This window comes from Girardinichthys multiradiatus, chromosome X (genome assembly GCF_021462225.1).
Source record: "Girardinichthys multiradiatus isolate DD_20200921_A chromosome X, DD_fGirMul_XY1, whole genome shotgun sequence".
In the NCBI taxonomy this organism is placed as follows: domain Eukaryota; kingdom Metazoa; phylum Chordata; class Actinopteri; order Cyprinodontiformes; family Goodeidae; genus Girardinichthys; species Girardinichthys multiradiatus.
In genome coordinates this window covers 10,647,612-10,664,393 of record NC_061817.1, presented here as the reverse complement: position 1 = coordinate 10,664,393, position 16,782 = coordinate 10,647,612, and the positions used below count along the sequence as shown (strand labels likewise).

Below are 16,782 nucleotides of genomic sequence, written 5' to 3'. Positions count from 1 at the left end.
CCAAAGTACTTTTTTCGGATGAAAGCAAATTCTGCATGTCATTCGGAAATCAAGGTGCCAGAGTCTGGAGGAAGACTGGGGAGAAGGAAATGCCAAAATGCCAGAAGTCCAGTGTCAAGTATCCACAGTCAGTGATGGTCTGGGGTGCCGTGTCAGCTGCTGGTGTTGGTCCACTGTGTTTTATCAAGGGCAGGGTCAATGCAGCTAGCTATCAGGAGATTTTGGAGCACTTCATGCTTCCATCTGCTGAAAAGCTTTATGGAGATGAAGATTTCATTTTTCAGCATGACCTGGCACCTGCTCACAGTGCCAAAACCACTGGTAAATGGTTTACTGACCATGGTATCACTGTGCTCAATTGGCCTGCCAACTCTCCTGACCTGAACCCCATAGAGAATCTGTGGGATATTGTGAAGAGAACGCTGAGAGACTCAAGACCCAACACTCTGGATGAGCTAAAGGCCGCTATCGAAGCATCCTGGGCCTCCATAAGACCTCAGCAGTGCCACAGGCTGATTGCCTTCATGCCACGCCGCATTGAAGCAGTCATTTCTGCCAAAGGATTCCCGACCAAGTATTGAGTGCATAACTGTACATGATTATTTGAAGGTTGACGTTTTTTGTATTAAAAACACTTTTCTTTTATTGGTCGGATGAAATATGCTAATTTTGTGAGATAGGAATTTTGGGTTTTCATGAGCTGTATGCCACAATTATCCGTATTAAGACAATAAAAGACCTGAAATATTTCAGTTAGTGTGCAATGAATCTAAAATATATGAATGTTAAATTTTCTTCATTACATTATGGAAAATAATGAACTTTATCACAATATGCTAATATTTTGAGAAGGACCTGTACAGGTCTAGAGTCAGGAAAAGAGCTGCAAAAATCTCTGCAGACCCCACACACTCTGCACATAAACATTTCAGAGTTTTACCTTCAGGCTGCTGCTACAGAGCACTGTTCACTAAAACCAGCCGCCACAGAGACAGTTTCTTCACCCAGGCTGTTTCTCTGTTGAACATTTAATAGAGTACAGAACAACAGCATACAGATGTTGCAAATGCACCTTTTTATTATATATGTGTATATTGTACATTGTAAATTTGTATATTCTGTAATGCAAAAACAGAACAAAAGAGCAAAGTGTACCGGAGTCAAATTCTTTGTTTGTTTGTACAAACTTGGCAATAAAGCTGATTCTGATTCTGATTCTGAAAAACAAGTGAGTGCAATCAACAGAAATACAAAAAGGGGCAGACAGTGCTGCCTAAAATCAACTGATCGGGGTACACCCTGAATAGGTTGAACAGAACATACAGTACCTCCATGCGACTCCTCCAACCAATCTGGATCTAGAGAAACACTCTATTTAGGGTAAGTCCTGATTAAGATCCAGTTGTTGTTAGTCCGGGGTTTAAAAGAACAGCGAAACACTCTTAGATGGCATGTTGTGCAAATTCTCCATGTTTTCGTCCATAAGAGTATATATGTGGGTTTCCAATGTCACTACTAACTTAGAAACTCAGAAAAACACAACTGTAGTACTTTATGTTATCCCCCTCAGGTATGAAACTATCTCGAACTACATTATTCCAACAACCTAACAGTATATCACCTCCCATCTTTACCTTCAAATAATACAGCATTTTGAAATTCCCACATACCCCACACTTAAGATATGTGGAATCGAGTGGCTCACTATACTCAATAAATTAACTGCAAAGAAAAGAGCTCTAAAAGACAGGTTGGACAATAGTTGTAATCTTGCAATATTTTAAACAAAGCATCTGACAGATATTTGATTAGCATGCCGTAACATGTTGTAAGAGTGAAATATGAACCACAACAGGAAGTTTTCCTTATTTTCTGATCTGTTGTAACTCATCTTTAAAAACTTTTTACATAATTTGTTTTCCCTTATGGGTCTTTTGAGTAGCTTCAGCACATGGTCCCGGGTCTGTCAGATAACACTTTTCTCTAATATTTAAGAGAATTAGGACTCATATTTTGCTCTGCAAAGTAACAGTTTACGTAACATATCTGGATCTCCCTTCAACCCTTCAACTGAATGATTTACTTTTGTCAATTGTGATTTTTTTTCTTGAAATGAAAACAAAATAAGTAATTCTATCATTTAAAAATTGAGAAACAGTTAAAGCCTGAAAACCAATGTCAAGTTTGGATCACTGAAATTGTAAATAATCTGCATCATTGATCAAACCAAGAACATTTCTCAAACTTTGATACAACACGTCTCAAACAGCTTATGAATATAATCCTCACTTGAGCACAGTTATGTTTTAGTCTTCTAACATGTTGCCAAGGGAGGCAGAAAACTTCAGAAAGCCTAGTTAAGATGTTTGATTTATAACAGGAGCAGTTTTAAAACCCTCCAATGGAAAACAGCTCATATAGTAATAAAGTCTGGCCTGTGATAGTGTAGCACACAAAGCTCCAGGTCTGTTTGGTGCCAAGAGATCTTAAACAAAACAACACGTTGAGTTTGTGCCAGTAAGCTATATTATTATCACCATTTCAACTAATTGCAAGGCCAAACAGTGACACATATGCACACACAAGCTTCAACAACCACTCATCATCAGGGACTTTAAGTGTACAGTGCCATCTGAGTTGTCATGACAACTGGGCACTGCATTTTGGCTTGGGAGCTGTCACAAAGTGTAACGAAGATCATTTAAAAGCCAGGGGGTTTCATTGGGTTTCAACGTATTCTGTTGTAGAGAGATACTCCATCAGATTTTAGTTGGGGTTGAGGTTGGGGTTAGAATTTATTTGATTATCGTACAAGATTAACTTCATGGAGACAAATTATTGCTCCTTGCTGTTTTTTTCCACACTTCTTTCTACTGTTAAAGTAGATCTTGTTGCTCTGATCAACTTGATTGCCTTCTATAACACGCTATAAGTGCAGAGGATACTCAGAGGACTGCAGAATAACATCCCAGCGGTTTTTATCCTCACTCCATTAACATTGCATATCCTCTGTAGGTCTTTTTATCTTTAAGACCATTGGGGCTTTGTGCGAGAGAGAGAGTGAGCTAAGCGTGTGTGTGTGTTTGTGTGTATGTGTGAGTGTGCTGTCAGCTAGGAGGAATGCACGGGTACCGCCAAATCTAAAATGGCTGCCAAGCGCTAAGATGGCTGCCAGGATTCCACGGAGCGACGGCGCGGGGAGAGACACAGGATCAGAGACACGACGAGTGTGAGAGACATTGTGGGAGAAAGACCTGAAGTTGGACTATTACTCTCACAGAATGAGGCAGGAGTTTTTTGTAAAAAAAAAAAAGAAACCCCAGTCCTCAAGACATTCTTCCTTTCCTAATTGGCCAGCAAATGATAAGGTGATTTCATGTCCCCTTTTGTTTTGTTTTTGTTTTGGTTTTGGCAATGGGCAGACGGGCTGAATGGTGCAGCAGTTTGCTGCAATGTGCTGCTGCCACCCAAGATTGGGACTCTGATTTGCGCTTAGGAGATGTTGAGATTGATGGGCCTGATGCAGGCTGTAACGGGCTAACGTTCTGCCTAAGAAGTGTCGGCTCAAGGCGCTCTTAAAAGCTAAGCACTGTAGGGTAATTAGCCTATATAGTATATATGATAAAAACCATAAAACTCAACAAGGCTGCATCACACACCTGAGGAAGAATGGCAACCCTCAGGCCAAGAAAAACCCACTGAAGTAGGCAGTTCATGTACTCCTGTATGCCACATAGAGATGTTGTGGTCAACTCACACAGGAGATTCGTACTAAATTAGATGCTAAATATAAAAATGCATACTTTACAAGTCAGCAGCAGAACTCTGAAGGCCTTTAGTGAAAAGGTTTGTGTCAGAGCCACAGAACGCTGTTCAATCTTAGCAGAATCTACATTCTAAAGATAAACTGACTGAAAAGTGTTTTCACTTTATCAGAAACATAAAACAAAGGGGCCTGCAGCGCTTGGCTGAAGTAGCCATAAAGACGGTGGCCGTGGACATCCTCCGTTTAGAGTGTAGAACTCATCAGTGTATACAAGTACTAAAAAGGGTGATTTTAGCAGGTTTTCTGTGTATTTTTATTCAATCTCTGACAGTAATGGATCATTAGGTATTAAAGTTCATATTTTTTTCTTCCTTTTCCATGAATAATAATTGTCCAAAAAGTTTGATACTATAGGTTTTAAAACCTTAACATAGAAAAAAATCTTGCTTCTGTAACCATGGAAAAAACTCATCTCATAAAGCAGGTGTTTATACTACATGCCAAGCTATGACTTTTAACAGGTGGTGGAGATTTTGTGACTCTAGACAAATTGCTGTTAATTAGACCAAGTGGACAAATGACTGGTATGAGTGTAAGTCTAAGCAATACCCAGAAAGTAAGAGGCCTTTCTTGTGTCTTGTGAGAGGTCAACGCTGAGGGCGTAGGTGTACCCATATCTTAACCCCCCAAAGATCAGTCAACTTCCATGTAAAAATGTAATGTTGTTTCATATTTTAAGCATCTTGTCCGTCCTACCCAAGGCCTTAACTGAGACAGTGTGTCCAGATTTTCATAAGTGTTTTTTTCTCCCCTATAATGTGAGAAAATTGTGCTAAAACACTTCTATAAAAAGTCCCTTTCTGCTTAGACGGATTCCAGAAGCAGAGAGTGATATAGCTTTGGCATCTGTTGATTTTGAAATTAGATTCAGCTCAGGTGGAAACCTGTGTCTGTCTTTATTTTTAATGTCAGATCTGAGGATGCTATTTCCCGACAAGTCTTTGAAGAGAACCTATACTCTTAATCTTAAAAACGACCGATGAACTAACCGCATGTTTTTTCCCCTCTCTCTTTCTATTTTTCAGAACAATCAGGACAATCAGACAGTTCAAACCAGCAAGGCGATACAGACGTCAAACCCCCAGCAAATGGTAAGCTTACTTTACTTAATCCCATGCGTGCATACCTTCACATGCATTCATAAAGCACTGACAAACAATTCCGAAGGCAAGTACATTTTCACACACCTCCCCACCATGCAGTCCTGTCAGTGTGTTAGTGTGTTCGGGCAGATTTGGGGCTACGTTTATTATGGTAAGGAAGTTGATGGTACTGTACTGTGGAGGGGCCGAGCTCAGTTTGTGGTGGCGCTCATAAATCACACTGACGTTATTGGAAGATTCGAACCACATGTACGCTGCTGAGCTGAGCACTGACTTCATGCGTTGTCCCTGCTACAGTTAACCCCCGGACAATGTGCTAAGAAATGGGGCAAGGCAGGGGGAATGGAGGGACTGAATAGGAAATGAGAAGGGTGGGGGGTGTTGGAGAGTAGAAGTGAAGGATGAAATAAAAAGAAGAGGGTGTGTTGATTAACAGGTGAGGCTTGTTTTCCATTCCTGTTATTTTATGTATTTTATGTACCTCTTGCTAAACTGCAAATCTCATGCAGATCAATATTTTACTGTGTTTAAATGCAAATCCTAGTTGATAATTACTATGTAATTTTAATCAAATCTGAAGTGAACATCAACACTGTCTCATATGCAGCTTCAAACTACAGAGCAAGTACTACAGAGGGAGACCCTATGATTGACAGTAAAGTAGGAAGTTTCAAAATGATTAAACAGTTAACAAGAGAAAGAAAAATTAAAGGAGTTCATACAGATGTTACAAAAGTGGAAAACAGGCAATTCTTGGTGGAAGAGGAAGGTAACTTTGTTAGAGTAAAGGAATAGTCTTTTGCAGAATCTTGGCATAGTCGTCATAGATAATGGGAAATAAGATAGCATTTGTATTACCATATGTGGATTTTTTATTCAGACCCCTTTCCTCTGAAACACAACAATAAAATTCAGTGCAACCAACCAAGGTTTGCAAAAAGCATATTCATGTGTTAGAATGGCCCAGCCATTTTTTTGTGAAAATTACTGAAAACGTGTCATCTTGCTTCCACTTCACAAAATATGCACCATTTTGTGTCAGTAAAATCTACTTAGGTTTCTGGTTATAATAGTGACAAAATGTAAGGTAAGGTAAGGTAAGTTTATTTATATAGCGCTTTTCAGCAACGAGACACTCAAAGCGCTGTACATACAATTACAATACAATCACAAAGCAAATAAACACAAATACAGACACAGAAAAACAAATCAAATAATAAAATCAAACAACAGAGGTAATTTAAAAAAGTTAAATAAATTAAAATACAGAGAATAAATGATGGACAAGAAAATGAAAGGAAAATTGGACTGAAAACGCAACTAATCATGCCTAGATGGCACAGTCAAAGGCCACTCTAAACAAATAAGTTTTTAATCTTGATTTAAAGCAACTTAGGGTTTTGGCGCTTTTACAGTTTTCTGGCAGTTTATTCCAGATTTGTGGAGCATAAGAACTAAAAGCTGCTTCTCCATGTTTGGTTCTGGTTCTGGGTATGCAGAGTAGATTTGATCCAGAAGACCTGAGAGGTCTGGGTGGTTGATACACTGACAACAAGTCTGTAATGTATTTTGGTGCTAAGCCATTCAGTGATTTATAGACTAACAGAAGTATTTTAAAGTAAGTGTGTGAATACTTTTGTAAGGCGTTGTAGATAAAGCTCTAAATGCAAAATATGTCATGCGGTATATAGATGTATGTTTGGAGATTATAGCCCCGGACTGGACCTGCTTAGATATGTGCGTTAAAACGTTAACATTGAAGAAAATTACACTTCTGAAACCACCTTATAGAAAACACTTGTTCCCCACTGGACTACAGCCTGTACAGCATTTCCTTTTGTACCAAAGGTGTCATCGCATATGTTCCTGAAATTTCATCCATGTTTGGAGTTTTGTATCTACCAGACAATCCGCACTGATGTACACTTTTCTCTCCACCTTTTACCCAGGCCACTTGAGTTTCCAGGACTGCTTTGTGACTTCAGGGGTGTGGAACGTGGCTGAGCTGGTCCGCGTGTCACAGAGTGAGTCAACGCTGCAATTTCTAGTATCAGCCGTTGTCTCTGTTTCTGATCAAAAGTTACTCAGAACATTTGAGCATTTTAATGTAAAACCTAGGTATGGGAACTAGTTGCAGTTGAAGAAAATCATATTTCAAAATAAAGCAGCCCCATACATTATCTTATACTGTTAGAAAATTGATAAAATAAGAAAAAACATCTGCACAATGTGTGTCCCTGTGATACAGAAAATATATTTGTTTCCCCTCTCTTAAAATGAAATTTTTGCTATGTAAAGGTAACCTACTTAGTAAGCTAACCTATCTTAAAAAGGCATACTCTGTGTTTGGCTGCAGTCTCTAAAGGTTTAATTCAGAATTTTTGTAAAGTGAGGTTCTGTGGACAGGTTAAGGGCTGTTAATATCTTACCTGCAGTAGGTAACTCTCTGTGCAATTTTGTTTTTGAGAAATGCTAATCAGTTGTTCCCATTGACTAAAGCTAACAGTTGAAGATGCAAAATGATATGTGTGGCATAAACCTAACTCTGTGTATCACCTGGACACACGACCCCCATGGTGGCAGCAATCATGCTTTTCTTCGGCACGGACAGGTTGAGTTAATGGGAAGATGGGTGGAGCCAAATGCAGGGCAGTCTTAGAAAACTAGTTAGAGACTGCAGAACACTTGAGACTTGGGAAGAGGTTGGGAAAAACAAATTGGGGCAAATTTGTGTTTATCCACAATAAATAACTTCAGGAAGTTTGGTAAGTCAGGTAAAATATTGACTCCACATAACATCCCCACAGAACCTTACTTCAAAAAGCTCCAAAATATCCCATCAAGCTTTCTTTGTGATTTTTATGCAGCCTGCTACCAGGGCAGGTTTTCAAAGTTACTGAAGAAGACGTATGGTGTGTCTGAACTTTAAGACTGCTAGTTAAAAAGGCAGAGATGGCCACTTCACAGAGCCCTTATGAGCTTTCCTGTCAGCAGTGGTTACCAAGCTCTTATGCTTCCCATCCGCAAAGTATCAGTGGCAAAGACTTACAACCCCAGCTACCACTGGGTGCAGTATGCCAACGTCACACATAGATTCGATACACAGGGGCATATGTGGTTTGTAACCATTTGTTAGATCTTAATGAACCTTTGTGGGCATGCTGACCTCAACAAGGGGCATAACAATACATGCATTGGCTTATGCATTAAAAGCTTACCTAAATTTATTTAGCAAAATAAATAAACTGTGCATTATTCTTCTGTGTGATGGGTCTCTATGTCTGCATGTCTTAGCTCCAGTGGCCACAGCGACAGGCCCAAACTTCTCTCTGGCAGACCTGGACAGCCCAGGCTATTACAACATCAACCAGGTCACCCTGGGACGTCGTTCCATCACCTCCACCCCCTCCACCAGGTACATGCATATACAAAACATTCCTGTTCATTGCATAATATGTACTAATTAGAGATGCACTGTTTAGATTTGCCAAAAAACATTTTTTTGGCCAATTCAAGTTTCTCTTTCAGAACTGGTAAAGACAAAATGAACACCTATGTGAAATTTTAAGCAGGATTTAGTATATCACATTAGCAGTTAGTGCGGCTAACATGGATTTAGATCCTGAGATTTACAAAATGCCACCAGCATTCCCACATGCAGGATATTTTATGACAGAAAGAGGTTGAAAGCTTAAAAGGACAAAACAGAGCACCTGTGTACTCTGTTCACCCTTCCTGTTATGTGTTGCAAGTCTTGCTCTCTTTCTCACACACGCACACACACACACAAGGAATTAATGAACCACAGACATGCAGAAAACACAATTTCCTCTTAAAAAGCTTCTTCTTATGTGAATTCATTGACTTTTCACCTCACTAAAGCAATATATCAAATCACAGTATCAATGTGCAAAATATCCCTATTGGAAAGGACTGCTTGTAAAGAGAAAAGATTGTATTCATGAGTTTCCAACCAGCCAGCCACATGTCATTAGCTGATTTCTTGCTGCATCTCTAGCACTAATATTATTAAGTTCCTTAGTATGTTGTTAATATTTTTCCTGCTTTGTTTCTGATTGTGGTCTTTCATTTCCCTTTTCCTTCCTCCTTACTAATTCCAACTCATTGCCTCCCATTTTTCCGCCAATCTGTCTGCTGCCCTGTCTGTGTTTTTGTCTGTTTTCACTTCTCGCCCTTTCTGCTTTCTCCTCCCGTTTGTCTTACGCTGCAGGACTGAAATGGAGCTTTATGCAAGTCTCCCACGGAGGTAGTTACACTCTCCCTCGATACTAATGTAACACAGATCCCTCCATCACACTCGAACAAAACCAACACACGCACGCCGTCCCTCATATATGTGCATGCTGTACATTCAGAGCTCCTTGTTATTTTATTGGTCACAGATGTATAAGAATCCACCAACTTGCGCAACAATGCGTTTTAGGATCAACCACTTCTATGTTTGTAATGTGAGGCCGCTTTGGGTCAGCACATTGTTAATATTCTAGCCCCGTTCTTGTCATGCTGTCTCCAGCTGGCTTTCTTTGTCCCCCTGTGTGTAACATGATATTAAAACAACACACTAAACGCAAATCTTGACATAAGGAATTTTTATTATTTTCAATTTTTATGTAGACCCCTGTTCTACTATAACTCCAAGGGAATTATGCAGCCACATCAGCCCTCAAAGGTCACAGGAAATATGCATGTACATTTCTTAGAATCTCAAATACATACGCCTTGCGCATTCATACGCTTTGAGGTTAGGGGTTTTTTTTTTTACATTTTATTAAATTACAGCCACACACTGGAATATATTTTATTGGGATTTTGTTGAACAGATCAACATATACTAGTGTTTAAATTTAAAGAGAAAAGAAAATTATATTATTAGAGAACATTAGTGAGCAAACAGCATCATGAAGCCAAAGGCACACGGCAGACGTGCCAGGTAGAAAGTTGAGAAGAAGCAGGGCCAGGTAATACATCAATATCCTTTAGCTTTGAACTTCTAAAAATGAAAAGAGTAAGGTACAACTGCAAACCTAATAAGACTGGGCCAACCTTCTAAAATTTATATAAAGAGCGCTCATCAGAGAAGCAGCCAAAAGGTAACTTTAGAGGAGCTGCATAGATCCATGACTTAGGTGGAAATCTGTTAGTGCCTTCCTATTCCATACATCTGACCTTTAATGAAGACTGGTCAACATGCAAAACAGTGTGTGGCAAAAAACTAACACTGCACCCTGAACATGCAGTTCCCAGAATGAAACACAGTGGTGGCAGCATCATTGTGTGGGGATGCTTTTCTTCATCTGGGTCAGGGAAACTGGTTAGAACTGATGGGACGATGGATGGAGCTCTAAAACCTGTTAGAGGCTGCAAAGTTGTCGCTCAGTTGTAGCTTCAGTTGTCGATCAGCCAAAGCGACAACTGAATGGTTTAGAATAGGCAAAACATTTCAGAAGGTAGATGTGCAAGGGTGGTAGAGATGTACCTGACAAAACCTGCAGCAGTAATCTCAGCCAAAGGTGGTTAACTCAGAGGGGCTGATTACAAATGCATGCCACACTTTTCAGATTTTTATTAGTAATAAGTAACTATGAAAACCATGTATTATTCTCCGAACACTTCACAATTATGCACTTCTGTGTGTTGGTCTATCATTTGTGGTTGTAATGTGACAAAATGTGCACAAGTTCAAAGGGTATAAACTTTTGCAAGGCACTGTAGGAGGTAATTTGCAATGACCGGGTCCTCAATCAAAATCACAAACAAAGCACCCCTTAATTCCTTCCTCTTTCCATCCTGAACACTTTGAAAACAGCCGTTCTCATGTTTCTCTCCTCTTTCCGTCTCTTTCAGCTCCAACAAGCGCAAGTCTATTGACGACAGCGAGATGGAGAGCCCTGTGGATGATGTGTTTTACTCAGGCCGTTCCCCTGCAGCTGGCAGCAGCTCTCAGTCCAGCGGTTGGCCTAACGATGTGGACGCAGGTATTGTTGCTGAAAGTATGTTGTCCTAAGTGCCACCAAAGGCCTCTACAGGAGATGGGCTGAGGTATTAGTAGAACAATAAGAAGAATACAAACTGTTATGAGAGATCCAGAAAAAGTTTATCATTAGATTATTATGGATAGTTTTAGTTTTAGCTTCCCTAATCATTTTTCAGTTCAAAGGGGTTTTCTTTGGATTGAAAGGAATTGTTTGACATTTTTGGAAATTTGATTTTTCAAATTATGGATCGTCCTTTTCTGTACATTCTCCTCATAAAAGGAAACATCTATTCTGGCTGTGCCTACCAGTCATAAATGTGCTAATTTTACTGTAAAAATCACACATCGGCATACAGGAAGGGATAGAAACGATCTTCATTTTATGCAGCACACAACCGGAAGGATTTTTAGGATCGGGAATTTATGGTGGATTTTGTTCAGTCCACATACGGTCAAAATTATATATACACTCCATCTAATATTTGTTAAATGTGCTTCAACCACGCAGTTTTTCTTGCCACCAACAAACTTTCAGGAAAATTTTGACCGGCCGTTTGACCTCTTGTCTCGGCAGAGTTTATTTTAACTGTTAGGTTTCTCTGGGATGGAACAAACTTTTAAGTATAGTCCACAAGTTTAAGTAGGGTTCAGTTCATGACTTTAGGAAGACTAGACCAAAAGCTTAATGTTAGCCAGCATTTTACATTCCAAAACCAGATCTAGTGTGTGTTTGGAATCAATGTCCTGTCAGAAGATCATTTTGTGTCTAGATTTAGCCATCTAGCTGTTGAGGTGACATTTAAGAATTTGTAGTTGGCTTTCCGTCTTCATTATTCCACCCATTTTTTGCACTGGGTATGAAACAATCCCACAGGATCATGCTGCCACCACCATGCTTGACAGTTGGTACAGAGTTTGTAGGTTTAAAAGCCTTAACTTGACTCCTCCAGACAGACTTTATTTTGTCTTGGTGAGAAGATAGCTCAACCTTTGCCTTGTTCGAACATAAAGCTTTCCTCCAGAAGCCATTTGGTTTGTCCATATGATAGCTGGAAATTTCAGTCGAGCTGAGATGAAGCCCTTTTTTTGGTTAGCACCCTCTAAGCAAGGGTGATGAAACACTATAGGTGGTGGGTTCATCGCAACCAGCAGTCATCATGGTTCCTGGGCTGTTTTTGAAGAACCTAAACAACTTCCTTTCACCTGGAGGTGACAGATTGGGTTTTCCTTCAGAACATGCCAAAGTGGTACTTGCACTGCCAATTTGAGCATATGCAGATGTTTAAAGATGGTTCTACAACATCTTTTATGCTGGCAAAGACAATTTGCCAGCTACAATCAATCATGATCAGGAAGAATAAGTTGCAGTGCTTTGAGCTTGCCAGGTTGAAAGACATTTGAGAATCTTCAGCACTGCCTGCTAAAAGGTTTATGTGAAGGTATTAAATCAGTTTTTAGAATTATGACCCTGTGTGTTGTATTATTATTCCATCCTGGAGAAAGTGTAGTCCTGAGAAATCATCAAAAGGCCAAAATTAAGATGACATTCTTCTCCGTAATGAGTGTATGTAAACTTCTGACCGCGACTGCTCCCTTCTTACTTCTTGCAATTAGTTGTGATGTTCTTACATATTTATTTTGGGGAAAAAAAGCATCTTCCAGAAATGTCAAACATTTCCATAAATCTCAGTGGAAATATTTTCTTCTAACCCTGAAACTGTCATGAAACAGAAGCCGCAGCTCACCTTCTGCCATCACAAATCTCCTTTTAGCATTTGTGTTGCACTGACCCCCTGCTCTTCTTCTTTTTACTTTCCCATCATCCCCATTCTCGACCTCTTCAAATCACAGTTTCTACTCCACTAAAGATTTTTCTCAATGACCCTGCACCACACAGAGGCAGAGCCACAGTCTGTTTTCCAGTTTCCTCCCTGATACATCTAGTTACACTGGCACTCACACTAGCTTTTCTAAAATTCATGGAGATATTTGGAGAATTTTGGAAGATATTTTTAAAATAATTGATTTTGTCTGCTGAGAGATATGCCACAATTCTAAAAAAAATACAAGTTTCTATAAAACATGATTTTCAAAAGTATTTGAAATATCTGGAAATTTGTCCAGTGTGGCATTTTAAAATGGGACATACAGGTCATTCTCAAAATATTAGCATATTGTGATAAAGTTCATTATTTTCCATAATGTAATGATGAAAATTTAACATTAATATATTTTAGATTCATTGCACACTAACTGATATATTTCAGGTCTTTTATTGTCTTAATACGGATGATTTTGGCATACAGCTCATGAAAACCCAAAATTCCTATCTCACAAAATTAGCATATCATTAAAAGGGCCTCTAAACGAGCTATGAACCTAATCATCTGAATCAACGAGTTAACTCTAAACACCTGCAAAAGATTTCTGAGGCCTTTAAAACTCCCAGCCTGGTTCATCACTCAAAACCCCAATCATGGGTAAGACTGCCGACCTGACTGCTGTCCAGAAGGCCACTATTGACACCCTCAAGCAAGAGGGTAAGACACAGAAAGACATTTCTGAACAAATAGGCTGTTCCCAGAGTGCTGTATCAAGGCACCTCAGTGGGAAGTCTGTGGGAAGGAAAAAGTGTGGCAGAAAGCGCTGCACAACGAGAAGAGGTGACCGGACCCTGAGGAAGATTGTGGAGAAGGACCGATTCCAGACCTTGGGGGACCTGCGGAAGCAGTGGACTGAGTCTGGAGTAGAAACATCCAGAGCCACCGTGCACAGGCGTGTGCAGGAAATGGGCTACAGGTGCCGCATTCCCCAGGTCAAGCCACTTTTGAACCAGAAACAGCGGCAGAAGCGCCTGACCTGGGCTACAGAGAAGCAGCACTGGACTGTTGCTCAGTGGTCCAAAGTACTTTTTTCGGATGAAAGCAAATTCTGCATGTCATTCGGAAATCAAGGTGCTAGAGTCTGGAGGAAGACTGGGGAGAAGGAAATGCCAAAATGCCAGAAGTCCAGTGTCAAGTACCCACAGTCAGTGATGGTCTGGGGTGGCGTGTCAGCTGCTGGTGTTGGTCCACTGTGTTTTATCAAGGGCAGGGTCAATGCAGCTAGCTATCAGGAGATTTTGGAGCACTTCATGCTTCCATCTGCTGAAAAGCTTTATGGAGATGAAGATTTCATTTTTCAGCACAACATGGCACCTGCTCACAGTGCCAAAACCACTAGTAAATGGTTTACTGACCATGGTATCACTGTGCTCAATTGGCCTGCCAACTCTCCTGACCTGAACCCCATAGAGAATCTGTGGGATATTGTGAAGAGAACGTTGAGAGACTCAAGACCCAACACTCTGGATGAGCTAAAGGCCGCTATCGAAGCATCCTGGGCCTCCATAAGACCTCAGCAGTGCCACAGGCTGATTGCCTCCATGCCACGCCGCATTGAAGCAGTCATTTCTGCCAAAGGATTCCCGACCAAGTATTGAGTGCATAACTGTACATGATTATTTGAAGGTTGATGTTTTTTGTATTAAAAACACTTTTATTTTATTGGTTGGATGAAATATGCTAATTTTGTGAGATAGGAATTTTGGGTTTTCATGAGCTGTATGCCAAAATCATCCGTATTAAGACAATAAAAGACCTGAAATATTTCAGTTAGTGTGCAATGAATCTAAAATATATGAATGTTAAATTTTCATCATTACATTATGGAAAATAATGAACTTTATCACAATATGCTAATATTTTGAGAAGGACCTGTATATTTAATGGTTAAGAAACATACAGAGCAAAAGTATTAAAAGTATAAATAGTAGTATCTTACAAATTTTACAGAAAAATTCTGCAAGGAGGGGTGTGCTAAAAATTATCCACAGCAATGTAAAAGATTAAATGCTGCTAATTGCAAATTCCTGACGGTAGTTATTGCTGCCAAGGGTGGAAGGATCAGTTGTTAAGGTTGAGGCAATCACTTTTCGCATAGGGGTCATTTGGATAGCTGTTTCTACTTTAATAAATCAAATACCCATTTAACAGCTGTTTATGAAATATTTAAGTAAGTCATGCAAAAAGCAGTAGAAACATGTTGGGAGCAAATAGTTTTTCACACCGTTGTATACGGCAGAACTAACGCTAGGCCACAAAATCGGCATGTTCTCTTTCATGTAAATATCTACTCCCATTGTGCTAGATATTGTACCCCAAAATATGTCCATGACAAAGTAATGTGAAACAACTAGTCTAAAATAGAACGCAACATTTTCTCTGGTCAACATACATGAGATGCAAAATAATTGTTAGATGTTATGATTTCAGTAACAAACAAAATTATAAGCATATTCTTGTCACAACCAAGCTATATTTTGTTTTCTAATTTATTCTGTCATGCTAAGCTAACAACATTTACGTTGACAACATCAAATGAGACAGAACGTCAAAGTTAGATGTGCTAGAAGAGCTAACTAGGCAAAGCTGACAAGGCTGTTCATACCTGGTTTTCCTTAATTTAATACTTCTTCTACTCTAAGATGTTTATTACACAATATTGTCATTGTCAGGATTAAGCATGGGCTGGTCTGAGATTTTTACAGTATGATAACATTGAGTAAAAATTGGATGGTTTCATGAAAACATTTAAAATAAATTCTATTTCATGATTATTATAGAAAAGCAACAAATTATTCCTATTATGGCAAAAACATATATTAGGTATTAAAGTTATAACTACGTTATCTGTAATATTTATTATTTGGATTTTGATACAAAGACATCAGCAAATTTCTAGAATAAACCCCTGCTGTATTTACTGGTAGTATATCTAGTACCTAATTTACCTTTTTGCGGTTCTCTTCTTTCATGAGGATCTCAGGCAGATAATAGCTGGTTAATGAGTGCTGGTTTTTGCTCAGGTGGCCAGGTCATGGTGGTCACTCTTAGTTTTAGAACAATGTTTCCTTAATCGGGGGGGTTAGCTTGCTGCTATAGTTTCCACATCAAGCCTGTCAGTTCTTTTCACAAACAAAAATATTTCCAATCAGCCAGATTTGTCCATCTTGTACTTCAAGAGATGTTCTCAGTTTAAACGTCTTATCCTAAAATCTAGAATAGAAATAGAATGTTCTGTATCATCTAAAAACATATATGACACAGATTAAATTGTTATCCATTTTAGGTAGTCTTTTATTTAACCTCAGCCAACTTTATTCCTTTATTCTTACTTCCGCATCAACTCTATCACAATATTCCAAATGCCCTCTGAATCTCACCACTCATAACCATCTCCTATGTTCAGCATCCCAGCAAAGCAATACCAGTTTAACTATCCATTTTCTTGCGAAACTCTAACCTCTCACTCCTTTTTCTTACAGCACTGTTAACCGTTATGATGGCTATCTAATGAAATGTATTTGCAATGTGACTTCATTGGTGTAGTATTTGACTTAAGGGATTTGCTTAAGGAAACTCCCTCTTATATGCTTCCTTTTTGATACTGCTAGCAGTCATGATGTAACTATTTTATAAACGTTTGCTGCACTCTATGGCATTAAATCCCATATTGCTAATTATTTAACCAGCCCTGTTTCTCTCTGTTTCTTTCCACCTCTCTCTGTGTCTCTATCATGATCTCTCCTCACTTCTGCCATTGTTAACTCTTACCTTCTCCCCTGTTTGGCCTTTCAGTGCAGCACCATTTGGCCAGTGTGCAGGAGAGGAAGATTAAGCATGAGAGCGATGGAGTGCAGTTTCCTTACCATGGTTAGAACAACATTAAACACTCTACTGTGTACATGTATAAGTTGCTCTCCTTCCGCTCACACCACCCTCAGCTTGTGTGTGCATCTCCGTCTGTTTGCCTTTTCT

The 16,782-nt window shown here is 39.4% G+C and overlaps 1 protein-coding gene across 17 annotated transcripts in view; it reads left to right on the top strand.

Moving 5' to 3' along the window:
- LOC124862616 (nuclear factor 1 X-type-like) overlaps positions 1-16,782 on the top strand; it is a 204,789-nt gene that overhangs the window by 154,318 nt on the left and 33,689 nt on the right. For 9 of the 17 annotated variants that reach the window (XM_047356633.1, XM_047356635.1, XM_047356644.1 and 6 more), the window contains 6 exons: positions 4,852-4,917; positions 6,879-6,953; positions 8,224-8,344; positions 9,161-9,196; positions 10,795-10,925; positions 16,603-16,677. In XM_047356633.1, coding sequence (XP_047212589.1) covers positions 4,852-4,917; positions 6,879-6,953; positions 8,224-8,344; positions 9,161-9,196; positions 10,795-10,925; positions 16,603-16,677 — 504 coding nt within the window. The remainder of the gene's footprint in view (positions 1-4,851; positions 4,918-6,878; positions 6,954-8,223; positions 8,345-9,160; positions 9,197-10,794; positions 10,926-16,602; positions 16,678-16,782) is intronic. The other 8 variants (XM_047356638.1, XM_047356653.1, XM_047356634.1 and 5 more) reach the window with 3 other exon arrangements.